At 50.5% G+C, this 23,932-nt stretch overlaps 2 protein-coding genes across 7 annotated transcripts in view; one reads left to right on the forward strand and one right to left on the reverse strand.

The window, feature by feature from the left end:
• Window positions 1-4,948: 4,948 nt before the first annotated feature.
• Cd300lg (CD300 molecule like family member g) lies at window positions 4,949-17,813 on the forward strand. Of its 4 annotated transcripts, XM_050156508.1 has the most exons (8): window positions 4,949-5,073; window positions 6,470-6,802; window positions 9,163-9,294; window positions 9,894-10,218; window positions 11,635-11,747; window positions 13,554-13,606; window positions 16,423-16,542; window positions 16,992-17,813. In XM_050156508.1, exons 1-8 carry the CDS (start codon window positions 5,031-5,033, stop codon window positions 17,106-17,108), a joined length of 1,236 nt encoding a protein of 411 aa, XP_050012465.1. In that variant the 5' UTR covers window positions 4,949-5,030; the 3' UTR covers window positions 17,109-17,813. The 4 variants fall into 4 exon arrangements, with proteins under 4 accessions (XP_050012465.1, XP_050012467.1, XP_050012466.1 ...); XM_050156510.1 differs by lacking the exon at window positions 9,163-9,294 and having other exon boundaries at window positions 5,004-5,073; window positions 9,918-10,218; XM_050156509.1 differs by lacking the exon at window positions 9,163-9,294 and having other exon boundaries at window positions 5,007-5,073.
• A 3,190-nt stretch (window positions 17,814-21,003) lies between these two features.
• Window positions 21,004-23,932, reverse strand: part of Mpp2 (MAGUK p55 scaffold protein 2) — a 29,275-nt gene continuing 26,346 nt past the window's right edge. For all 3 annotated transcript variants that reach the window (XM_050156503.1, XM_050156504.1, XM_050156502.1), the window contains one exon: window positions 21,004-23,419. In XM_050156503.1, the coding sequence (XP_050012460.1) occupies window positions 23,243-23,419 (177 nt within the window). In that variant the 3' untranslated portion in view covers window positions 21,004-23,242. The remainder of the gene's footprint in view (window positions 23,420-23,932) is intronic.

Raw genomic sequence — 23,932 nt, forward strand, 5'->3', positions numbered from 1 at the left:
AACCAACTCTGAAATACCATCTTAGACTGATCAGAATGGCTAATATCAGAAACACTGATGACAGCTTATGCTGGAGAAGATGTAAAATAAGTGGAACACTCCTCCATTGCTAGTGGGAGTGCAAACTTGTACAGCAACTGTGGAAATCAGTATGGCGATTTCTTGGAAAATTAGGAATCAAACTACCTCAAGACCCAGCAATACGGCTTTTAGGCATATACCCAAAGGAGACACACTTATACCACAAGGACATTTGCTCAACCATGTTCATAGCAGCATTATTTGTAATAGCCAGAACCTGGAAACAACCTAGATGCCCCCCCCCACTCTCTCTCCCACAGTGTCCTCTGGCTTGGAGAATGTTTTGTTTCCAACAGTTTTTTAAAATTATTTTATGTATATGAGTATTTTGCCATCCTGTATGTATGTACACTGTGTGTATGCCTGGTACTCACAGAGGCCAGAAGGGGCATCAGCTCCCCTGGCACTGGAATTACAGATGGTTATGAGCTGCCATTTGAGTGCTTCGAATCAATTGCTCAATGCTTAGTCCATGAGCCATGTCTCTAGCCCTCGAGGTCGGCTCCTGGGCTAGATATGGAGCTGGGAGAGCAGGGGTGAAGGGTGTTCAAACATGCAGGAAGAGAGTACGGAGGACAAGCCACAGACCCAATGCTCCTTGGCTATAAATAAGCATTTGGGAACATCCTCTGTACTCCCCGGAAAGGACAATCATAAATAACATGCCCGCTCATATGATTCATTTCTTTAAATTATAATATAATATCCCAGTTGTTCTAGGGAGAAGAAATGAAAAAGAAAACAATTTATTACCAAGCAGCACATATTTCAATATGTCAGGGGCCAGGCCCTGCGGCCCTAGAAAATATAGTGTAGGGCCGAGCGCCTGCCCCACTTGTCACGATAAGTTAGGCATAGGAAGTGAGAACAGGAAAACGTGCACTATGAAAAGCTAAAGTAGATATTACCTTGTGGGCGGTGTTTGCTTGTTTTTCAAACTGCAATAACTACTATTCATATTCCAGGCTGAGGTCTGTAGGGTTTCAAGGTGAAACGGTCTATGCCGGTAAATAGCAGCGGTATTCAGCCGGCCAATCGCTGTGGGATCAAGACGTGTGCCCTCGTGCTGAGGACATGGCTCAATGCATAAAGGTTCTTACAGTCAAACAAGGCAACCTGTGGTATATCCCATGAGCCCCCATGGTGGAAGGAGAGAAGTGAATCCTACAAGCTGCCCTCTGCCTTCTACAGCATGCCATAACCTGCGTGTGCACCAAAAATAAATAGGCTAGCAGGGCGCTTGTGGCGCTCGCCTTTAATCCCTGTACTCGGGAGGCAGAGGCAGGTGGATTTCTGTGAGTTTGAGGCCAGCCTGGTCTACAGAGTGAGTTTCAGGATAGGCTCCAAAGCCACACAAAGAAAAATCCTGTCTCGGGGAGAAAAAAAAAGTAATAAATAAGTAAATAAATAAGCGTAATCTTGATGCCCTCTGTTACCAGAGCTGCAAGAACAAACTCCCCTCCCACAACCATCCAGTTAATGCTTTAACTGCTACTACCCTGCTAGCCTTCCCTTCTTTCTTACATATCTGTATTATATAAACATTTGCTTAGACTCCATACGAACTTTGCAAGACAGTTATTTGGGAAAATGGTTCAGAGCTCCCTCTAGCGTGAGTGTTTGTTCTGGTCCCTTGAAGGATTATGAAGTCTGCGAAAAGGAAATAAGTCACTGATTCACTTTTGTAAGCGCCCAGTAAGACAATGCTGCCTTTCTGGGGAAGCACCTTTCCAAGGCGGCCGGCCCAAGGCTCCTCCATCCAATTTAGCTCAGCTCAGCTCCCCTCAGCTCAGCCCTGCCTGCACCGCCTCCCGGTGGCCAATAGATGTACTGCGCCCCGGATAGGAAATGTGGGGCGGGGATGCTGGTCCCAAGAGCTGTCCAATTGGTCATTAAAAGTTGTACCACTGCCGGTGGAACTGGGTCACCAACCCAACCACAAAACCTTCGATCCCTCCTGCCTGCTAAAGAGCGGGGAGGAGGTGGACACGGGGCCAGGGATGGGGGACACAAGGAAGAGCAGTTCTTATAGGAACGGTCAACCAACCAATAACTGTGCAAATTTGAGACCTAAGTCCCGAAAGGGAGCCCATGCGCCACACTGCTTGGATGACCAGGAACCGGAAACTGAGGACCCAGGGTAAAAAAAAAAAAAATCAATAAAATTATTCCTAATGGCCGGGCGGTGGTGGCGCACGCCTTTAATCCCAGCATTCGGGAGGCAGAGGCAGGCGGATCTCTGTGAGTTCGAGGCCAGCCTGGTCTACAAGAGCTAGTTCCAGGACAGGAACCAAAAGCTACGGAGAAACCCTGTCTCGAAAATCATAAAAAATATATATTCCTAATGATATATTGCTAAACTCATAGATCGATGCCTAGCGCTATCACAATCACAGAGGCTGATGGGAGCAGATGCAGAGACCCATAGCCAAACATTAGGTGCAGAGGAAGCCCAAATTAGAGATCTCCATCAGGTCCCCTCCCTCTGAGCTCAGGCAAACCCCATGGAAGAGGAGGAAGAAGACTTGTAGGAGCCAGAGAGGTCAGAGAACACGGCCCACAGAATCAAATAAACTGAGTTTATAGGAGCTCACAGAGACTGGAGCAGAAATCACGGAGAGAAGCTGCATGGGGCTGTGCTACTAGGTCCTCTGTGCTATGGTTGTTAGCTTGGTGAGTTTTTTGACTTGTTTTGTGTTTTGTGGGTTTGGGTTTTTGTTGTTGTTGTTGTTGTTGTTGTTTTGGTTTGTTTTGTTTGGTTTGGTTTGGTTGGTTTGGGTTTTCAAGACAGGATTTCCCTGCATAGCCCTGCCTGTTCTGGAACTCACTCTATAGACTAGGCATCCTCGAACTCAGAAATTGACCTTCTTTTGCCTCCGGAGTACTGGGGTTAAAAGCGTGTGTGCCACCACTGCCTGGTTTGGCTTGGTGTTTTTGTGGGACTCCTAACAGTGGAAGCGGCCATTTCCCTGACTATTTTGTCTACCTTTGGGACCCTTTTTCTCCTACTGGGTTACCTCTCTCAGCATGATATAAGGGTTTGGGCCCAGTCTTAAAACTTGTTTTGCAGTCTTTGGTTGATAATCCCTGGGAGGCCTATTCTTTTCTGAAAGGAAACAGGAGCAGTGGGTCTGGGGAAGAGGCAGGTGGATTTCTGTGAGTTTGAGGCCAGCCTGGTCTACAAGAGCTAGTTCCAGGACAGGAACCAAAAAGCTATGGAGAAACCCATATGGAGTTTGAGGCAGAGGGGAAACTGGGAGGAGTGGAGGAAGGGGAAGCTGCGGTTGGGATGTATTGTATGAAAGAAGCATAAAGAATTAGAAGGAAGGAAGGAAAGAAAGAAAGAAAGAAAGAAAGAAAGAAAGAAAGAAAGAAAGATTGTACCAGTACCATTGAACTCTTTAGCTGTGTGGAGAAGCTTATAGATCTCCCTCTCAAAATAATTGTCGAGCCGGGCGGTGGTGGCGCACGCCTTTAATCCCAGCACTCGGGAGGCAGAGGCAGGCGGATCTCTGTGAGTTCGAGGCCAGCCTGGTCTACAAGAGCTAGTTCCAGGACAGGAACCAAAAAGCTATGGAGAAACCCTGTCTCGAAAAATCCAAAAGAAAAAAAATAATTGTACACACACTTATGAAACATGGACACTTGTTTAAAATAAGGGTCACAAGACATCTTGGGGTAAAAAGCGCTTTCCACACAAGCCTGGTGACCTCAGTTTGATTCCTGGAAGACATGGAAAGATGGAAGGTGGACTCTACAAAGCTGTCCTCCGAAAATATAATTTAACATTTTAGTAAACTAACAACTGAGGGCTGGAGGGATGGCTCGGCCGTTAAGAGCTCCTATTTTTCTTCCAGGACCCAGGCTTAATTCTCACCATTCATGGGGCCCTCACAGAGGCCTGTAACTTCAGTCCCCGGGAGCTCCAGCGCCCTCTCTCTGAGGGCTCTGCACACACATGGTCCACAGACATAAATGCAAGCAAAACATTAATACACATAAAAAATAAAATGAAAAGGAGGGGTTTGCATGCCTTTACTCCCAGCACTCAGGAGGCAGAGGCAGACAGATCTCTGTGAGTTCAGGGCTAGAATGGTCTACAGAGCAAGTTCCAGGACAGCCAGGGCTGTTACACAGAGAAACCCTGTCTCAAAAAAAATCAAAATACTAATACTACTTACTACTAATAATAATAAATGAAAATAATAAACTCATATTAAAATACTAAAAATAGGGAAATAGTTTTAAGCATGTCATTAGTGATACACTAGTCAATAAATATGCTTCCATATTTAGCACTTGGATACTCAGATCTAGAGGCAAGTCTAACAATTAATAACTTTCCAAACCGCGAGGAGTATACATAAAATTTGGGATGTCAGCAACAACTGATTGCTTCAGAGTTTGTTTGATTTTGTTTTTTTCGAGACAGAGTTTCTCTGTATCTTTGGAGCTTGTCCTGAAACTCGCTCTGTAGACCAGGCTGGCCTCGAACTCACAGAAATCTGCCTACCTCGGCCTCCCAAGTGCTGGGATTAAAGGCATATGCCGCAGCCGCCTCCACCACCGCCCAGCTTGGGAATTCTTAATAGAAGGGAAAGCAGTCTATCAGAGGTTCCTAAAGGCCACGAGGCAAGTTTTTCCCATCAGATCCCGCAGACTCCTGAATGTCACCGGCAGAGCTGTGGTGCTCAGATCTCAGATTAAGGTTAAGCAGGAACTGGGGTTTTGGAGAAGCGTTGGTGCGGGTCTGCAGGTTGCAGTAACCTACACAAGGTTGCAGGAGGAAAAGCAGAGGCGCCTCTGAGACTGGGCTGGACAAGGGGATGCACGCCCCTCCCCTTCCTTCCTGGTTCCAGCCTGGCGTTTCTGCTGGAAGCTAAAACCCAGAGTGGCCCGAAGGAGCGGGCAACTGCAGGCATCTGCTCCCACCGTGTCCATCACCCACCATGCGGCCTCTAGTCTTGCTGTGGAGCTGCCTGGTGCTCCCAGGTGAGGGGGAATGGCGGTGACAGGGATGGAGGAGCAAGCAGGTGCAGGCCTGAGCTCACTCTTCTGGTCTGCAGAGCCTTTTCCCCTCCACCCCGTGAGGAGGTGGGGTGGAGGAAGAAACTTCCCCATTTCATCCCAGCTAAGCCATCCTCAGCCCGGCAACCCTGGGCGCACGCAGCACCTGGTGTTTTTGAGCTCAGACCCAGGGGTCTTCCTCACGCTGTTTGTGGCCCCTGCGCGCGGCTGTGCAGCTGTAAAAGGAGCCTCGCGGATCACAGAGATGCATCTACTTATCTTGCTAACTCAGCTAACTTCGTTGGATTTCTACTCAACTTGCTTCTCTTTCTTTGCTTTCATTTTTTTTTCTTGCTTTACTTATTTTGAAATTTTAATTTATTATTGTTATCGTGTGTGTGTGTATATAAACATTTACATATACTACACACGGTATATTTAGTTTAGTTAGTTCATTGCAAGAGGGCAAAGGGCTGAAGGGTAGCTAGGCGCACCTGCAGGGGAGCTTTCTTTGCTCTTATCATTTTTATCTTTTATTTCTTTTCTGCAATGCTCAGAGGAGGGTGGAACCTAGGCACTGGAGCACGCTGAGTGAGTGCTCCATGGTAAGCTGCATCCCCAGCTCCCTTTCCATTGTTTCAGACTTGAACTTACCCTGATCCCAAGTAGCTGTGACCACAAGGGAGCCCACCATGCTGGGCTCCTTAACCCATTAAGACCTAAAAATCAGGATGCATCTTATAACTGCTCAGTTAGGCGTGTTTGTTTAGTTTTCCCTTAATAATATATACATTAACTCGGGCTGTTTTCTGAAGTCTTTATGACATGTATTCTTCATGTGTGTGTATGCACATACGAGCACGCATTGGTACACAAGAAGCGCAGCACACGTGGGGAGGTCAGCGTACAACCTTTGTGGTCAGCTCTCTTCTTCTTGAGTCTTAGACTCACTTTGTTGGGCTTAGCAGCAAGGGCCTTTACCCCTTGAGCCATCTGGCCAGCCTGGCTTATGTCACTCAAATGCAATGAAGGAGAATGTTAATATCCTCTGTAGACGAGAAAAACATAGATTTTGTTAAGCAACTTGCCCAACATCACGAAGCTACGGAATGCCAAGGCTGGGATTCAACTTCCCAGGATTCTGAGTCTAGAACTTTTCTATCCCTTTTTCGTCTATCCCTTTCAATTAGTGGTGTTTAAGGAAAGAGTGGCAGGATTGTCTTAAGGTTCCCTAGAAGAAGAGAATCCTGGGGCTTTTTCAGGCTGCCTCAGAAGATCTGATGAGAAAGCCTCCCTTCCTCCCTGTGAAATGGGAGCTCCGGGTCTGGGCCCAGTACTTGGATCCATAGACATCCCGTCTCCATTCATGCTGTGTTTTCAGGTTATGAAGCCCTGAAGGGCCCAAAGGAGGTCAGTGGATTTGAAGGTGACAGCGTGTCCCTGCAGTGCACCTACGAGAAGAAGGTGAGGGGACACAGGAAGTACTGGTGCCGAGAGAGTGGCCTCATCCTGTCCCGCTGCTCCGACATTGTCTACTCAAAACAGAATCAGGAGGTGGTACGGGGCCGGATGTCCATCCTAGACAGGCCCCGAGAGCTCTCGATGACCGTGACCATGACGGACCTTACCGTGAAGGACTCGGGGAAGTACTGGTGTGGGATTGACAGACTGGGCTTCGATGAATCTTTTGAAGTGTCTCTCATCGTCTTTCCAGGTAATGAACGGCTCTCCCCGTGGCCTGGGTGGGATGGGCAAGAGGATCTGAACCATGGAAAGTTCCCTATTACAGAAGGGGGCAGACTTGGTGCCAACCTCATCAGGCCTTCTTTAGGATTTGAGGAGTTAGTAGGGACACCTGCTGAGCACTGGAAACAACTCAGAGAAGCCTCAGTTGTCCCTTTGCAAGTCTCCCTGTTAGGATTTCATAGAGCAAAATGTGGTCACACCTGTTGCTCTTGGCCTGGTTGTCTTGGGGGAGACAGGATGAGGACAAGATGACCATCTCAGGCAACAAGGAAGGAGCTGCAGATTTCCTGTGTCACAAATGCTCCCACAACCTTCTGAGCCCAGCCCGCAGTGTTCCCTAAGCCATGAGCTGGCTTCACTATGCTGATGGTCTCCGCATTTTTTCCACCTTCTGTATGGAGAATTCAGGGGAGGAAAACTAGAGGGGGCCAGAGTACAGACAGTCCTGTCTCAGCCAGTGAGACCTGGGTAGATCTCTGAACCACCACTTCCTCCCACATGGGACACAGAGACACTCCAAGACACTCAGTGACTGGCCTAAGGTCGAGGCAGGAAGCGGAGTAGGCAGGACTCAAACCCAGATCACTGCAACCTGTATCTCTGTTCGAAAGATGGGCCCAGGAGCTAGGACCCATCCTAAGCCCTGGTCTGTCACCAAAGCCTTCTCTTTCACTCCTGAGTCTCTATGACAGTTCAGGGAAATAAAAGTAAACAAACCAGATACTAACAGCAGCAACAAAGCCTCACTGATGAGACTGGAGGGTGTGGCTCAGAGGGCCAGCTATGGGTAAGACCCTGGGCTGCATCCCTAATGCTGTAGAGATAGAACAAATACTCCTTGAGTGGCTTCTGTTATTCAGAAGGTCCCAGTCTCTTTCATCTCTTAACAGTGCACAGACATCTTTTTTTCCTAATTGTGAATAGCTCTATCTTTATTTCTTTTATTTATTTGGGTTTTTTAGATGATGTCTCTGACTCCTCTGACTGGCCTAGAACTCACAGAGATGATCTACTTGTCTCTGCCTCCTGAGCACTGGGACTAAGGTCCTGTGCCACCCCACCCAGCCTAGTGTTCTCTAGTTTTGAGACTCTCTTGTGTCTGGTTATTGCCCTGAGCTCTTGTCACCTCTCCAAGGTATGTGACCCATGCCTTTTCATCTTTTCATGTTAGAGCGGGTTGGCTTCTGATGGCAGCTCATCCTGCCAATGACGAGGGCTGTGTCAGTGGGTATCCCCACAGCCACTGGGGACACTGGCCTGTAATGTTTATAGGTTTCTCTGGTAGCAACACTCCCTCCTGCAAAACCAGTTTCTATCTGCCAAACATTTAACAACCAGCTCCCGGAATCCCTGCAAAGTTAACAAGCCAGAGGGCCTCCAGGGCCAATCTAGGAGGGAAATATCCATTATCACATCCTCTATTTCTCATCTTCTGGAGGCCCTAGGCAAGGCACAGAGGCGTAGAGTAGGAAGCTGCTCTTGACTTACAGAAGATTTAGTCGGCTACTTAGAAAAAACACAAGTAAATGACCGAGCGTTAGACTTGAGAGTGGAGAGCAATCCCAGAATGTCCAGGTTGGGTGTCGTCAGAAAAGACCCTGGGATGCTGGCCCTTGAGGAATCCCAGCCCTGTGGGAGACCCTGCAAATCCATAGTTGTAGTCAGAGTGAGCACTAGCTCCCCAGGAGACAAACACGAGATATTGAGGCACACAAAGGAAAGGGAGAATTACTCCACGTTACTGGGACTTAACTTTCGAGCTGATGATGGAAGACAGGGCAGGGGGTGGGGAGCAGAGGTGAGGGGGAGCTTTAGGCAGAGGTGTAAGAGAATGGTTTCACAGAGGGACAACCTGGCAAAGGCACAGCAGTAGAAAGGGTGACCCTGAACACAGGGCATCTCTGCGTGGCTCCGTGAGTTCCCCATGGAAAAAGAGGTGACTTTGGTAGGGTGATCTGAAGTCTGAGTTTCAAAGGCCGTGAAAAACACACTAAGTAAGCAGATGGCATTTCAGCTTACAGCTAAAATGGGGAGCCACCGATGGCTTCCAGAGCAAGAAGCAATGGGATCTGATGTGTGTTTTAGAAATGCAGGTGTCCGTGCAAAGGGTGGTGTGAAAGAAGCAGGCTGGGACAAGGAACATGGAAGACCTGATCCAATGAGAGACTAATATGGGTAGCAGGTGGGGAAGACACAGGATCCACTGGGATCTGCCAGTTATGGCCTCTGATTGGCTCGGAGGAGACAACAATGGCGCCTCTACTGAGAATGAGGGGCCCACTGTGGCAATGTCTGTCTCCCTGAGAGCAGCCTCTCCATTTCCTTTAGGAAGAAGGGACAGTCCCACCCCCACTGGCACCTGCTGCCCTACTTCCCCCAACCCCTCCTTCCAGCCTCTCACAGCTACAAGGATCCTGCAGCCCAAGGCAATAGCCTGGCAGACTCAGCTCCCAGAACTGAGTGAGTCAATGGCTTTCCTGCCCCTTCTCCAGTTCAGGAAACAGCGTGAGGGCCTCCCAGCTGTTCCCAACAACCTCAGAAGCCATGGTGGCTCGAAGGAACTGGGCACTGACTCAGGGCCACGTGGGAAAAGGCTACAGCTGACCCCAAAGCTCTTCCTCGGGATCTGGGGATGAGCCAGACATTGGCCATGACCTCAGACCTGTCTTTGCCACATTGCTCTGCCCAGCTTTTGGGGGCTGAAGGAGGTTAGGCCTTACCGGGACATCTGGGTCAGGAGGTTCAGCGCTGGGCAGATGGAGAAGTTGCTTTTTGGTCAGAGAAGAGGTGACCCTGGCCTGGACTAAGGGGAGGACCAGGATGTAGGACAGGGCCTTGGAGGTAGGGTCTATGTCTACAGAACAGATTACGCATAGATGTGCCTGGTCCAGGGTCTTCTTGCTCTAAGGGCCTCACTTAGGCCTCTGCTCGCCTTCTGGGAAGTGTTTTAGTTGAGGACATCCTGAGATTAGTTTGAGATTGGAAAGGTTCATGTTCAAATGTCTGGGTGGAGCTCGAGGGCCAGGGAAGATGCTGAGGTATTGTTTTTGGACTTATAGCTTCTCCTGGTCTCCACCCGACAGTCGTCACAGTCAAGCAGGGGAAGACAGAGGTTAAGGCCCCTGTGTTCACGGAGGAGGCCCCAGCCTGGTCTTCAGGAACCTCCCAGGTTCTCCTAGGAACCTCTCCATATGCTGGGAGTGCTCCTCACACAACAACCCCAGCCTGGTCTGCAGGAACCTCCCCTTCCCCAGGAACCTCTCCATATGCTGGGAGCTCTCCTCACACAGCGACCTCTCCTCATGCAGGGAGCTCCCGCCCAGTCATCTGGCCGCTCAGCATCACACCAAAGGACTCCACGGCCAGTCGTGTCCTCACGTCCAGGTGAGTCCAGGGGACCCAAGGTGACTCTTTAACCTTTCAACTCTCCTTTCTTTCCTCCTGGCAGATAGTTCCTCTGGTGGTGGCCACAGCCTGTGGTTCAGAAGGCAGACTTCAGGCCTCAGTCCCCTTGCAGGGCTCATCTGGACACACAGAGCCTCCTGAGGTGAAGGGTCTCCCTTGGACCCAGAAAGCATCTCTCTTCCCCTCAAGTCACCCCAGCTCAGGGGTTTCCCTGTATACTTTGCTCTGAGCCCTGGGCTGCATGAAAATATGAAAGCCCTTCACCAACCTTTTCTTGACACAGCTGGATCCCAGTCTGCAGCAAAGGATTCTGGGCCAGTCTGCAGCAAAGGATTCTGGGGGCTCTCCCTACTCCCAGTTCCTGCCTTTCAGGTCACCACTAGCAGGTTCAGACCAGGCTGAATATGTCCTGTAGGGCTGGGGTACCCCGGGCAGAGCACACTGGGATGATCTCTAAAACACTGGCCCCTCACGCCTTCTGATATCCTCAGGTGACAGAAACCTGACTGGACGCTGAATTAGAGCACTGTGTTGCCATAAACCGGTGCTGGTGACACCGCCTTCAGGCCAGTGAGCCTCCCCATTTCTTGCCGGATGTGGAGGAGCACACCTGTAATTCCAATTACTCAGAGTTAGGGAGGCCACAAGTTCAAGGCCAGGCTGAGTTAAATTTGTGAGACCTTGTTTAAAAATAAAAAGTCCTGCTTGTTGAATTGTATAGTTTAGCAGCAAATATAGCTAGGTACTGTACTAAGATTTGTTCCTAGTGGGAGGAGTATTTAATTTGAGATAAGTTCTCTCATGTAGCTCAGGCTGGCCTCCAGCTCCTTTAGTAGCCAAGGATGACCTAAACCTCCTGATCTTCCTGATAGTCTATGTCCCAAGTGCAAGGATCACAATCTTGAATCACCTCACCTGTCTTTGAACTCAGTATCTTTTTTTAATTTATTCATTTATTTTTTATGTGCTTTGATGTTTTGTCTGCGTGCGAATGCCTGTGTAAGGGTATCAGGAACTAGAGTTACGGAGACAGCTGTGAGCCTCCATCTAGGAGGTGGGAGTTGAACCCAGGACCTCTGGAAGAACAATCAGTGCTCTTAACCTCTGAGCCATCTCTCCAGCCCCTGAACTCAGTATCTTAAACATTCCAACTTGTTTGATCCTCACAGCCTTGCTTCATAGGAAGTAAAATCGGTGGTCTGGAAGGTTGTTTAGTCATTTACTCAGAGTGACATGTCCCTGAAATGTCAAGACCAGGGTTCGAACCCAGCGAGCCTCGATTTGGGGATGCGTTGGCCATCAGGCTAGAAGCTTATGCATGGGACTCAAGGGAATAGATGGCTGATCTGGTAACCGCCACCAGGCTCCTCCAGGCTCCTTTCATCTCTCCTCTAGTGTGTCCATCCCGGTGGCCCGCATGATGGCCCCAGTCTGGGTGCTCTTGTCCCTTCTGCTGGCGACAGGTCTGATTGCCTTTGGCAGCCAAATGCTCCAGTGGAGAAAGAAAGGTAAGTGATGGACATGGCGGGAGGAGGCTCGTGCACACCTGTGATACATCAACCTTGGAAAGACCTGCGGGCCTCAGTGGGTGGGTCTGAGAACCTTCTGTTTGCTGTGTGTCCTGGTGCACCCCTTTAGTCTGAGTTCAAGGTCAGCCTGCTCTACAGAGTGAGTTCCAGGACAGTCAGGGATACACAGAGAAACCCTGTCTCAAAAAAAAAAAAAAAGAAAGAAAGAAAAAAAAACCTAGCTGTTTCCTTCTGAGGCCATGAAGCAGCCAGCACTGGGAAGAACAATTTAACTGGGGAAATGGGAGCTCTTTAATATGAAAGTTCAGGGAGCCAAGATGGAAGCATATACCTATAACCCCAGCGCTTGGAAGGTAGAGAAAGGAGGGGCAGAAGCTTAAGGACAGTCTCGGACACATCGTGAGTTCAATACTAGCCTGGTCTGCGGGTCTAAACAAACAAACAAATGAGCAAACAGAGCAAAAGAGCTAGCAAAGCTGATTTTAACAATAACAATTAAATTTCACTCAATTCAATATACCTGAAACATGACCAATTCGGCACGGAACCAATGCTAAGATATTAAGGAAACCTGGACATTGTGGTGTACACCTGTTGTCTCGGCTACTCGCACTGAGGCAGGAGGATTAGTTGAGTCCAGGAATTTGAAAGCAGCCTGAGCAGTACAGCCAGACCCCATCTCAAAACCTCAACAAAATTTGATGTTCATACCCTACACTGTGGTTGTTGTTGTTTTTGTGGTTTTTTTTTTTTTTCCATGTTGAGCCTTTGGAAGTTTAGATAAGACTTCACATGACCACATTCCCATGCTGGGTGACGTGCGTGGCTTCTGGCTCCTGTGCTGGATGGTAGAGGTCAAGCAGATTACATGATGTCATGGTATTAAGAGTGCCAGGAACCAGACGAGGTCCTGCACCTCATCTCCATTAACCTATTGTGCTGTGGGGTACCCCATCTTATAGTGGAGGAAAGTGGACGCTTAGGCAGCTTGCCTTGTGTTTGAAGGCCTAGGAAATAGTAGAGCCAGAAAGAGACCTACATTGGCATCCCAGAGAAGGTGGGCCTGGGGCTTTCCTGGGCCTGCTTCCGACCTTGTAAGAAATCTCAACCTATTCGTGTCCCCAGATTCTCTCTTAGGAGACCAGAAGGGAACACACAGGGTGGGAATAGCCTCAACTCTGAAGCCACTCAGCATCTTACCTCTGGAATTGTTGTTCCCCAGCAAGCGGCAGCGCCCCCTCTGGTAGCCTGTTAGAAATGCAGAGTCTCAGAGCTCAATTCAGAACAGAATTTCTGTATGTGAAGAAAATTAACCCTCAGGGTACCTGTGGTAGTCATTTGGGTCAAACAAAATTCATGTTACATGGCCTCTGAAGAGATACCTCACGTGAGGTGAGGGCAGAACTTCTCACTCATGGCTAGGAAGTGAAAAGAAGACAGGCCCACAGACACCTTCAAAATGATGCCCTGGGTCCCACCTCTTAAAAGTTTTACCACTCGCAAGTTGAAGGCCAGGCCTCCAGTGGTACAATTAGCATCAAGCTGTAGATGTTCCCCATGCTTATTAAGGTTCAAGAAGTGAACACAGTTTCCTCATCCACTTTCTAGTTCTCATATATCTCAAATGCCGACTCCTTCCTAAAAGGCCGAGCTAGACAGGGCGTCCTGCTTCAGGGCCTCCTAGCTCCCTCTGGGAATCCCCCATACACGAATGACATGACCTTCTGTATTCTGGGAATGACTCAAGGTCTTCCTGGTCTCAAGGTTCTCCTGGGTCTCTTTCAGCTTGGCTGGCCACGGAGACACAGAGGAACGAGAAGGTCTACCTCCCAGCTTCGGTAAGGACCCAGGGAGCCAAAGTCTGAGATCAGACCTAGGTCAGACTTCCAGACCCATCTCTGTGCCCACCCAGAGGCAGAGCTCGCTCCCAGCCTTGAAAGGATCTGTGGGAGTCTCCAGCCCGGCCCTTTAGGGTGTGAGCTCCTTGGCTTGCCCATCATTAACCCTGATCCCCACCTGGAATCAGGCAGGGTCACCAAGAACCAGGTAGGCATCGTTCCACCAAGTGGGTACCTTCTTCCCACGCTGTTTAGAATCGTGGTTCTTCAACACTGGAGTGAGAAGGATCCCTGTGGATCCCGGGTCAGTGTGTATCTCAACTCTGATCCCATCTCACCTGTTAGCAGGGTTGGAGATGGGATTTCCCAGACTCCGCTTCCAGCCCAATCTTCTAGGGCTAGGGCTGGGAACCCACAGCCCATCAGAGCACAAGGGCCCCTCAAACATGACTCCATTGTACTTCTACAAATGAAACCGAGGCCCAGAGAGTACGAAGGTCTGGCCCAAACCCAAACAGCCGCACTCAGATTTCTCAGTTCTTTTGAAAGATTCATTTATTTTATTTTATGTGTATGAGTATTTTGCCTGCATGTATGTTTGTGTGCCACATGTGTGCCTGGCGCCCATGGGACCCAGAAGAGGGTCGAGTTGCAGACAATTGTGAGCCACCGAGTGGGTACTGGGAACCAAACCCAGGTTCCCTATAAGAAAAGCCAGTCAGTCCTCTTAACCACGAAGCCATCTCTCTAGCCCCAGATTTACCAATTCTTCTTTAATCTCTCAAAACATTTTTTCTGGTCCTCCACTGATTCTGAGGCCATGCTACTCAGGTTTGGCTGCTCAAGGACCCAGTTGTGAGCAGAGCACCCTGGGAACCAGTGGGAGTGGGGACTCGGGAGGGGAGGATGTACAGAGGTTCCTGTGCACATCTTCCTGAAGAACCAAGCCGTCCAACTTCCCAGGCCAGTGCTTGCCCCCTGCCCCCCGCCCCCAAGATGCTGCAGAATTGTATTCGAGAAACAAAAATCCTACCTTGCCTTGCCTGATGCCCTGCCCCAAAATCCACCCACTTACTGAGGCATTTCAACTTTATTCTTCCAAACGTGGGGCCAGGGAAAGAGGAACTATCATCCCCTTCTTTCCTGGTGTCAGTAAAGACAAAAGACTCCAGGCAGATACCCAGGGGAGGGCTGAGTGGGGATGGGCTCTTCCTTGACTTAGGAAGCAGCTGTTGTTGTCTCAGGAAGTGGAACAAGGCCAAAAGTGGCTAAGGGGAGTGAGGCAAAAGTCATGGGAACAGAGGCCACCCTGGGCCACCTTCAGAGCTCAACCTTCTGGGGTGGAGATGGCTCATCAGGAGAGTGCTGGGGTTCAGAAAAACAGCCAAGGTTGGGTGTGAGGGTGTCTCCTGCCCTGCCACTGTGGGCGGGCCTGATTCCAACCTGGGGCACCTGAGCTCCCCCTGCAGCCCTAGGAAGGAGCAAGAAAGAGCTCAGGGCAGTTTGAGCAGAAGGACACTGAGTAGCAGCCACTTTAGGTAGAAAGATAGGAGAGAGGGGACCTTGAAGGTCAGAGGCCATTGTCACCAAAACAGTCAGTCAAAGACGCATGCTTTGTTTGGTAGAGTCCCCATTTCTGCAGTCTTCGGCAGAGGTCGGGGGAAGACACAGGAGTGGTTGGGGATTTTCTTTGCACACACTCACAACAAAGAAGGAAGAGGACACTTGTCCTGTAAGAGGCCAAAGGAACTGACATGGATGGCGGCACAGACCTGGCATCCAGCACGCAGGAGGCTGAGGAAGGAGGGTTGCTGTCCAAGGCAAGCCTGGGGTACACATGGCAGAAACAGAGGTGAGAGCAGGCAGTGGGGGCTTGACCCCTTGTCGTTTCTATCGGGGCAGGCAGTGTTATTTCCTCCATTTTATAGACATAGCAACAGAGACTCAGAGAGGGTGATTCTATGCCCACAGTAACACAGCTTGAGAAAAGCAGAACAAGACGAAACCACCCAAGGTCTACGAGGCTGGCTGCTGTGCCGTCCATCCTTCCACACTGAAGTGCAAGGATTGGAAGAATTCAGTCATATGTGCTGCCCAAGGCTGGTCCTGCAGACTCCAGAAAAAGAACCATTTCTCTTCCCTAAGCATGGGATAGTCACAGACCAAATGCCTCCTGTGCTGTTTGTATCTGGTGAATCTTTGAGGCCCACGAAAACCAGCAGACAACTTGTTCCCTCTGGTTACGAAGGAATAAAACAATTAAAACAAAACAAACCATTCCAGTGGTAAGATGCTGTCCGCAGACTGCGGGCACAGCTCACTTGGTAGAGTGCTTGCCTGGTGTGCACAAAGCGAGCCAGCCTCAGCTGAGGGTGGCGGTGCACATCTGAGATGCCAGCCCTCAACAAGGTCATCCTTAGCTATAGAAGGAATTCAAAGCCAGCCTAGGAAGTGTGAGACCCTGACTTGGAAAACAAACAAAGAAAGCATGGTGACGCTGGCCTTTATTCCCAGTATCCGGGAGGCACAGGAATCTCTGTGTGTTCAAGGCCAGCCTAGTCTACCTAGCAAGTTCCAAGTCATGCAGGATTACTTGGCGAAGTCCTGTCTTTAAAATTAGTGCTATCTGGATTGTGTGACCCTGAGAAGTAACATGTATTCAAGCTTTTTAGCTTGCCAAGGTAACACCCAGGTGCCAGAAGTCATATGGCAACCAGAACTATGTCCTTCCTCTCTAGCTCCTCTGGGCTTAGTTCCAGACTGTCTATACTGCTAAGAACAGGCTGTCCTGAGTTCTGACCAAGTTCCTCTTACAGCCGCCAGGGAACAACTGGGTGCCTGAAGATGCCATGATCAACCTTGCAGCGCCTCCCGAGTGTCTCAGCAACACCAACGCCTCCTCTGTGCCCTTCACGGAGACCCAGCACCTCGGCCAGGTGTGGACAGAAGGGCTCTGGAATCCACGCTAGCTGACACCACTGAGATGCGGGGAGGGCTCTTTCCCCAGCATCCTCTTCCCCAGAAGCCCCACCCCCACATCTGTCCATCTAGCCTATCAAAACCGTAATAAGACTAGGTCATTTCCCCCAGGCTCCAAACTTCACGATCTCCTCTTCCAGGCTCAGAAAATTCTTTAATAGCATGTTGGGTGTCTGTTTAAAGAGTTCTCAGCTGAGCGGGGCATTGTGGTACATGTCTGTAATCCTAACAGTTGGGAGTCTGTGGTCAGAGGGAGGAGCTAGGGGATTAGAAGCCAGTTTACTTGGTGAGACCCTGTCTCAGACCCCTGCGCTACAGACAAGAGATGAGGGGGCGGGGGCTCTGCTGGAGTGGAGACCTCACCACCGCCAGGCTCTGCTTTTCAACCTCACCATCATCCCTCCAGGCTACAGAGGAAGGGGCAGCCCGTTCCCTGGACGCCAAGGAGGATGAGGACGCAATGGCAGCCCCTCCCCTGCAGGCGTCCGCACAGGAACTGGCTTCCGAGTTCATCTCTGTATAACCGCAGAATGGCCCATGGTCAGGCTCCATAAAGCTGAACCGCTGAGTTTGCACGAATTCGCCGGCTCTGCTCATACTCCAGGACTCCGTCCACCTTCCTCCAGGCTCCCTGCTTGTTCGCTCCAGAATGGTAACGAAGTGAATCTGTGGACCCTGGAGCCCAGCGTGGATGTAACAATTCCAGCCAAAGGCTGAGACCTCCCCAGCATATTCTAATCTCTAGGAAGAGTGCGCAGCTGCGGACCTTCACCTGGGCCTGGCAAGGCTCAGTAGATGAGGGCTGAGTTTGTATGGGTTCCAGGAAATTTCCTGGGCGTCGGTGCCCAGCAACCGTCCCTCCTCCCATCCCCTGCAAATCCCACCTTCGCTTCCCTCCATTCTCTTGCCGCAGCTACTGTGGAGGAGACAAAATACGTGTGTATAAAACATATGTGTTTATAAAACACCTGCATTCTGGCCCTTCAGAACAATCATTAAAACAGAATTCCCGAGCCCCGCCCCAAACCATCTGGAGGGCAAGGCCGGGTCTTCACCAGTGGCTCTGACAAGTGACCAAGATTCCTACACTTGAGCCTGAGGGATCCTTGGCTTCCTCTAGCCTGAGAGTCTTTCTGCCTTCTCTCTTTCACTCAGGGGTCAGCTGTCTCTCCTTCTCCTTCCCCACGACCCTGTATTCCAGGCTTTGGAAGGACACTGGAGAAAAGTTCTCTGTCCAAAACGGGGCTACTACTCCATGGGCTCTGGAGGCTTGGGGAGGAGGAGGAAAGCAGAGTGGAGTGGGGAGGGGAGGGGGCAGGAAGAAACAAGACGCCAGTTAGTAGAAGATAATGCTAACTAAATCCAGGCCAGCTGGCTGAGGGAAAGACGGTCTGGCTCAACTCTTTGCTTCCCTTTTACTATTTCGTTTTGAAAACGACACACTGAGAGGGAGGTGTTCAGCTCGTAAAAACATAGAAACACAGGGAAAAAGACAAAAAGCGGGGGGGGGGCAGTGTTTTTAAGGTCATCTATAACCTCACCAAGCCCTGTTGGCACCCTGACCGCACTTGGCTGGATCCCCCTCCTTTCTCCTCCACACATTTTACAGTTGCTCCTTTCACAGAGGGGTCACCCCATCCCACGTATCCCATCATAAGCATTCCTACAAACCTTGTACAATAAACTGTTTCTCAGCTGCATAGTACTTCAGCATATAGGTGTGCCTCAGTTTACTGAACTGGTTCTCTGTCACTAGCTGTGAATCTTTATGTAGGAGCAATAACTGCCATTGGAAATCTCTAGAAGGATTTGAGGGAACATGTGGTCCTGAGAAAAAGAATATTTTCTTCTCTCTCTCTCTCTAGTTTGTTTTTTTTTGGGGGGGGTTGTTTATTTGTTTTGGTTTTTGTTGTTTGAAACAGGATCTCTGTAGCTTTGGAGTCTGTCCCGGAACTCGCTCTGTAGACCAGGTTGGCCTCAAACTCACAGAGATCCACCTGCCTCTGCCTCCCGAGTGCTGGTATTAAAGACGTGTGTCCCTCCTCTCCTAACCTCTCCTGGAGGGATGACTCAGTAGGTAAAGCATTTGTTGTGTAAGCAAGAGGACCCCAGCGAGTTCCAGTTCCTTGTAACAGCCTCACTGTGAGTCTGTACCCCAGTGCTGGAGGGAAGATGGCAAAGCCCAAGAGCATGGTAGCCAGGACATCAACCTCTAGATTCCCTAAGAAACCATCTCAAGGCCGGGCGGTGGTGGCGCATGCCTTTAATCCCAGCACTTGGGAGGCAGAGGCAGGTGGATCTCTGTGAGTTCGAGACCAGCCTGGTCTACAAGAGCTAGTTCCAGGACAGGCTCCAAAACCACAGAGAAACCCTGTCTTGAAAAACCAAAAAAAAAAAAAAAAAAAAAGAAAAAAAAAGAAACCATCTCAAATCTAGAGGAAGACAGCCGGTGCAGATCTCTGGCCTGTACGGGGCACAGGCAAATGAAACCCCCCTCACAGAGGAGGGGGAGGGAGGAAGAGACAGACAGACAGACAGAAAGAGATAGAGAGAGATAGACAGAGAAAGAGAAGGGGGAAGGGAGGGGGAGGGAGAGAGAGGGAGAGAGGGGGAGAGAGAGACTCTGTACCTACAAGAATGCAGGCCATGCAAATCCACTAATACATTAAAAATTGGGATAAGCAGTGCCCCCAGGCAGTTAGCAGAGAACACCCAAAAACTAAGTTCATCCAAAGTGGACTTTCCAACCTGACAAAGTAGCACACACCAGCAATCCCAGATTTTATGAGGTGAGAGAGAAGAATTCCAAGTTCAAGACTAGTCTGTGCTGTATGAAGAAACCCTGCTTCAAGACACATGTAAATTAAAATGTGCTGGTGCTTAAGAGTGACTGATGGAAAAGGAACATCTCTCTCTCTCTCTCTCTCTCTTTCTGTGTGTATGTGTGTGTGTTATCTAAACACAATTACTATGTGTCAATTTTTAAAACTATATTTTTTAAGAACTATTAACAAAAAAGTCAGGCATGGTGTTGCATGCCTTTAATCCTAGGAGGCAGAAGCAAGCAAGTGGATCTCTGTGATGTGAGTTCCAGGACAGCCAGGGTTATGGAAAGACCCTGTGTCCAAAAAAAAAAAAAAAAAAAAACCTAATAATTTCCAGACTGTCTTTAATTTAGGAAAATGTCTTAATGCCAACTGGAAGCTAAAAAGACGTTTTCTCAATCCCAAAAGTGTGGCAAACAAGGAATAAGGATGGTCAGCTAACCCGGCCTCACTCCGGGAGCTTCTAAAACAAAGCACCTCCCAAAGCTCACTCAGTACCGGGATGAGCTGACTGCCTTCACTCCTCCACAGACTACATTTCCCAGCCTTCCTTTCAGTATCCTGGAGCTGGGGACCAGGTTCTAATGGACAAGAGGTCATTGCACACAGGGACTGCCTCAGAGACCTGCAGTCATAATGGCGGGATGGTGTACCACGACTCCCTCCTGCAGAACTTTGGGTGGAAAGGATGCTGATGCCCTGGACCACACATACTGCTGTGGTGGAACCCCTGGGAGGTGTGATGTGTTGTGTTCCTGCTGTTAGAGGGATCTAAAGAGTGACACTCCAGTGTCATCTCCTGCCGTCGGGTGAGCACCCAGAACCCGAGAGCATTATCACTGAGAGACTGTGGAACTTTCACAGAGGATGAAGCCAAGCCCTAGGGAGGCAGGGGCATCTGCTGAAGGCCATAGGAGTTCCATGTGAAGTCATGTGGATTTGCCATGGAGACCCTGAGTCCTTTGTTCCCTGATGCTCACAGCTCCCAGGCATAAGCTCTTAAGATACAGCACAAAGGGGCAAGACAAGGAGGAAGACACCATAGTCAGTCCATCTTCCATTCTAGAAATATTGTTAGGTTTTTAAACCCAGGACAAATGGCCAAGGTGCCTATGTAACATAGAACAGATACTGGCCACCAGGTTCTCCCTGCATCCCTCGGTCCCTACCTACTGTTGAGGGCCCTTCTGGCTGGCATACCCAGCTCCCTACCCTGAACTCCCAGGGCTGGGGGTGCTGAGTTTCTCTTCCCTATATAATCCAGCCATCACGGTTACTAGCTCTCTTTGTATGCTGGGCCTTGTAGCCACTGTACCTGGCTCCCCGCTCTCTCCTCTCCCTTCCCCTCCCCTCCTCCTCATACGGTACAGCTCAATCTGACCATGTCCACTCTGTACTCTCCCAGGTGTCCCTGTCCCTGCCTCTGGCTAGACTCTCCTATGTGTCTCCTCCACCACACCTAGGAGCAGTCATGCGCTTTCCTTTTCCTTTCTTTCTTTTATTCCACTATCTGGGCTGTATTCCCTAACCCGCACCTTCTCCCCAAACCATCTACCCAACCCCCCAATCAAAGACCAACGGAGTCCAGAAACATATGCTTTCACATTTAATCAAAGGAAAAGAAAGAAAACTTAAGAGTTAGATGGCTGGCAGAGGGAACGAAGGAAGGGCAATGGGCTGAGGCTGAGCGTGGACCATGGGGGGCAGGGTCCTCCTTCTCCCGAGGTCCACGGTGGGAGGAAGGGGGGGGGAGGACAGACTCACAGAGGTCGGTGGGCACCAACAAGTTCTAACTAAAGGGCTGTGCCAGGTGAGCTGAGGAGGCTCCCAGCCTCTATGCCCACGGGGTCAGCACTTGAAAGGGGTGTAGAGTGGGGCTCAGCGGGAGAGGTAGGAGGCTGTTCAGAGAGGAGGGACCCAGCCCTGGCCCTTGCACATTACCGGGGATGCTGTGAGGATCGCTGCTCCACTGGGTATCCAGAGGGAAGGACTGGTACCAACTCTCCAGCATGGTGCCCACCAGATCTCTTAGAGACCCTGGTCTTTTGGTCAGAGGGCTTTGTGGGTAAATGGGGGGGGATCAGGGAGGATCACTAGTCCTCCAGGGGAGGAGGAAATTGGCAAGCAGGGAAATGTGCCATTTCTCTCCCGCTACGGGTCCCCTTAGGCTAAGTGAGGGTCAGGGTCACAGCACGATGCTGAAAGGAAGGACAGGATATTGACTGACAGGAAACAAGGTGGGAAGATGACTGCGCGGGTGTGGGCAGAGCTATGCAAATGAGCAGCAGGCCGTCCACCTCTAGTCTGGTTTGCACGTCCAATGGCAATGCAAATGAGGCTTCTAATATAATAAATATATTTCTAGCATTTGTAATAAATATTCTGTTTATTCTCCCTCCCTCCCCTCCCCTCCCCTAGGAAATGGGCACACAGTGGTTCAGGGGTCAGCTTGGGCTGGCACTGCAGCAAAGACTGACACTCAGGAGAACGGGGAGGCACAGGGTGGGGGTGCCGGGGGGGGGTCCCTGAGAGGACAGGAGCCCCCTCAAGAAGGATGAGGGATGAGATGTCTCCGGATGTCAAGGACAGAGGTTTTAAAAGGATTCTCCTAATTTACAAAATCACCCTTCCCCGAGGACTAAAGGCTGGTACTTAGGATAGGGGACAAGAGGAGAGTAGAGGAAGGCCCGGGCTCTGGGGGCCTCAATGAGCCACCTCCAAAAAAAAAGCAGTCCTCTGCCTCCCTTCAAACCAAACCACATCTGTGCATATGCACACACACGTACAACACACAAACACCAAGGCCAGGAACGCGGACCGGCACCACAGCAGGCAGAGCCGCAGACTGCCCAGCCTGGAGTGCCAATGGCTCTCCCTTGGAGTTGTGTGGCAAGTGCTGCTAAAGCTAGCCTGTCTGTTCCCAAGCCCAGACTCACAGTCTCCCCACCCCCTCTTCAAGCCCAAGCTTACCAGCCCTAATGCCAGGGGCCACCTAGATCCATTCAGAGAAAAGCTCAAAGCGAACAGAGCCTGGTGTGGGCTGTGGAGCCCGGAGTACTTAGATCCCAGCAACAGAGGGTTCAGCTTTCTAGGCCCTATTCCCAACCTGGGCTAAGTCTCCTGCCACCTTCCAGTCACAATGTTTGGGGAGCAGGGCTTATAAAAGAGGGACACATGGAGAAAGTCCGTGGAGAGACTTTGGCAGTGAGAAGCTAGGAATAAAGGAGGGACCAGGCTACGTTTGCTCCTGGAGGAGCTGAGGCCTGTGCCACCAGCTACAACAGCTGGCTCACGATGGGACTCCCCCAGTCTCTAAAACAGCCCAGACTGACACCACTGCCCAGGTCTGCTTAGCTACCAGTGGTCTGAGTACCTGGCCACAGGAGAACAGCCCAAGGCTATTCCGAGGACTATAGGAAGGAGTGGGAGGGGCCAGGGAACAGGGTGGGTGTGGCCAGCCCCAAGGAGAACAGGCTGGTAGGGTCCTAGACCTACTGACCACAAGGTCCAAGGAGTTCTGCTCTTCCCTGGACTGAGCATCCCAGGAGGGACTCTGAGATGCTCCTGGACACAGCATGATCCTTAGAGAGGGATGTCTGGTGGCCAGTGGGCATCGGGAGTGGGCAGCACCTGGGTACAGAGGTACCCTATGAATACCTACCTCCCTGGCAGTGCACACCTCTGGACTGAAGCCTGCTGGGAACTGTGATCCAGGGAAAACCAGGGATGGGATGGGGGAGGTGGAGATCGTTATCGGGGCAGGGGGTGTCACAGGTGGGCTGGAGGATGGATGGATTCCCAACGAGGCAGGGAGCAAGGTCCAGAGCAGAGCTCAGTACACCCAGCTGACGGGCACCCACTGGGGCTCTGTCCGAAGCTTCTCCATGGCAGCCTGGAGCTCACGAAAGGTCCTCTCCAGATTGCTGTTGACCAGGCTGAGGTCGAAGTAGTGCCCATATCCCCTCTGGATGCGGCTGCTCTCCTCCACTGTCCGCCTCAGATCCGCCTCCTGTCCCGCACAAGGGGCTTCGTCAGTGCCTCCTCCTTGCCCCCAGCATCAGAGGGGTCTACAACCTGCCTACCTCACCCCAAAGTCTAGCCGCAGTGGTACAGATGCCCTGTGCCCACAAGGCTGTGCCCCAGCAAGCCCAGATGGATGTGAAGGAGGGAGGGAGGGAAGGAGGGAGGGAGGGAAGGAGGGAGGGAGGGAGGGAGGAGCCGTTGTGATAAGCAGGGCACTAAAGGTTTGGCCACCCACAGGCCCTTCACCACAGCTCCACAAGGGAGGGTTAATTTTCTCCCATTAATAAGACAAAGCTCAGATACAGAGAGGTCACAGTGAGCCAATGGCTCAGGGATCCGCCTGACTCCAGCCAGGGCTCCCTTCCCTTACTATAGCTATGAGGTGGTGTCATGATTGGCCTGGTACCAGGACGATCCCACAAATGGACAAGTAAATTCCCACCCACCCTATACCTAAGGAAGCTAAGCTGGGAAGCGGTGAAGGAACTGCACAACTGGC

Source organism: Alexandromys fortis, unplaced genomic scaffold (genome assembly GCF_014885135.2).
Source record: "Alexandromys fortis isolate MF-2015 unplaced genomic scaffold, M_Fortis_MF-2015_v1.1 scaffold_31, whole genome shotgun sequence".
NCBI classification, from domain to species: Eukaryota; Metazoa; Chordata; class Mammalia; order Rodentia; family Cricetidae; genus Alexandromys; species Alexandromys fortis.

What these genes read in the sequence shown, in the direction of transcription:
- Cd300lg (XM_050156508.1), top strand. Translation starts at nt 5,031, where the DNA reads ATGCGGCCTCTAGTCTTGCTGTGGAGCTGCCTGGTGCTCCCAG. An exon ending in GACTCAGCTCCCAGAACTGA is followed by an intron (nt 9,295 to 9,893) that starts GTGAGTCAATGG and finishes TTGGACTTATAG; the next exon opens with CTTCTCCTGGTCTCCACCCG. An exon ending in AGTCGTGTCCTCACGTCCAG is followed by an intron (nt 10,219 to 11,634) that starts GTGAGTCCAGGG and finishes TCTCTCCTCTAG; the next exon opens with TGTGTCCATCCCGGTGGCCC.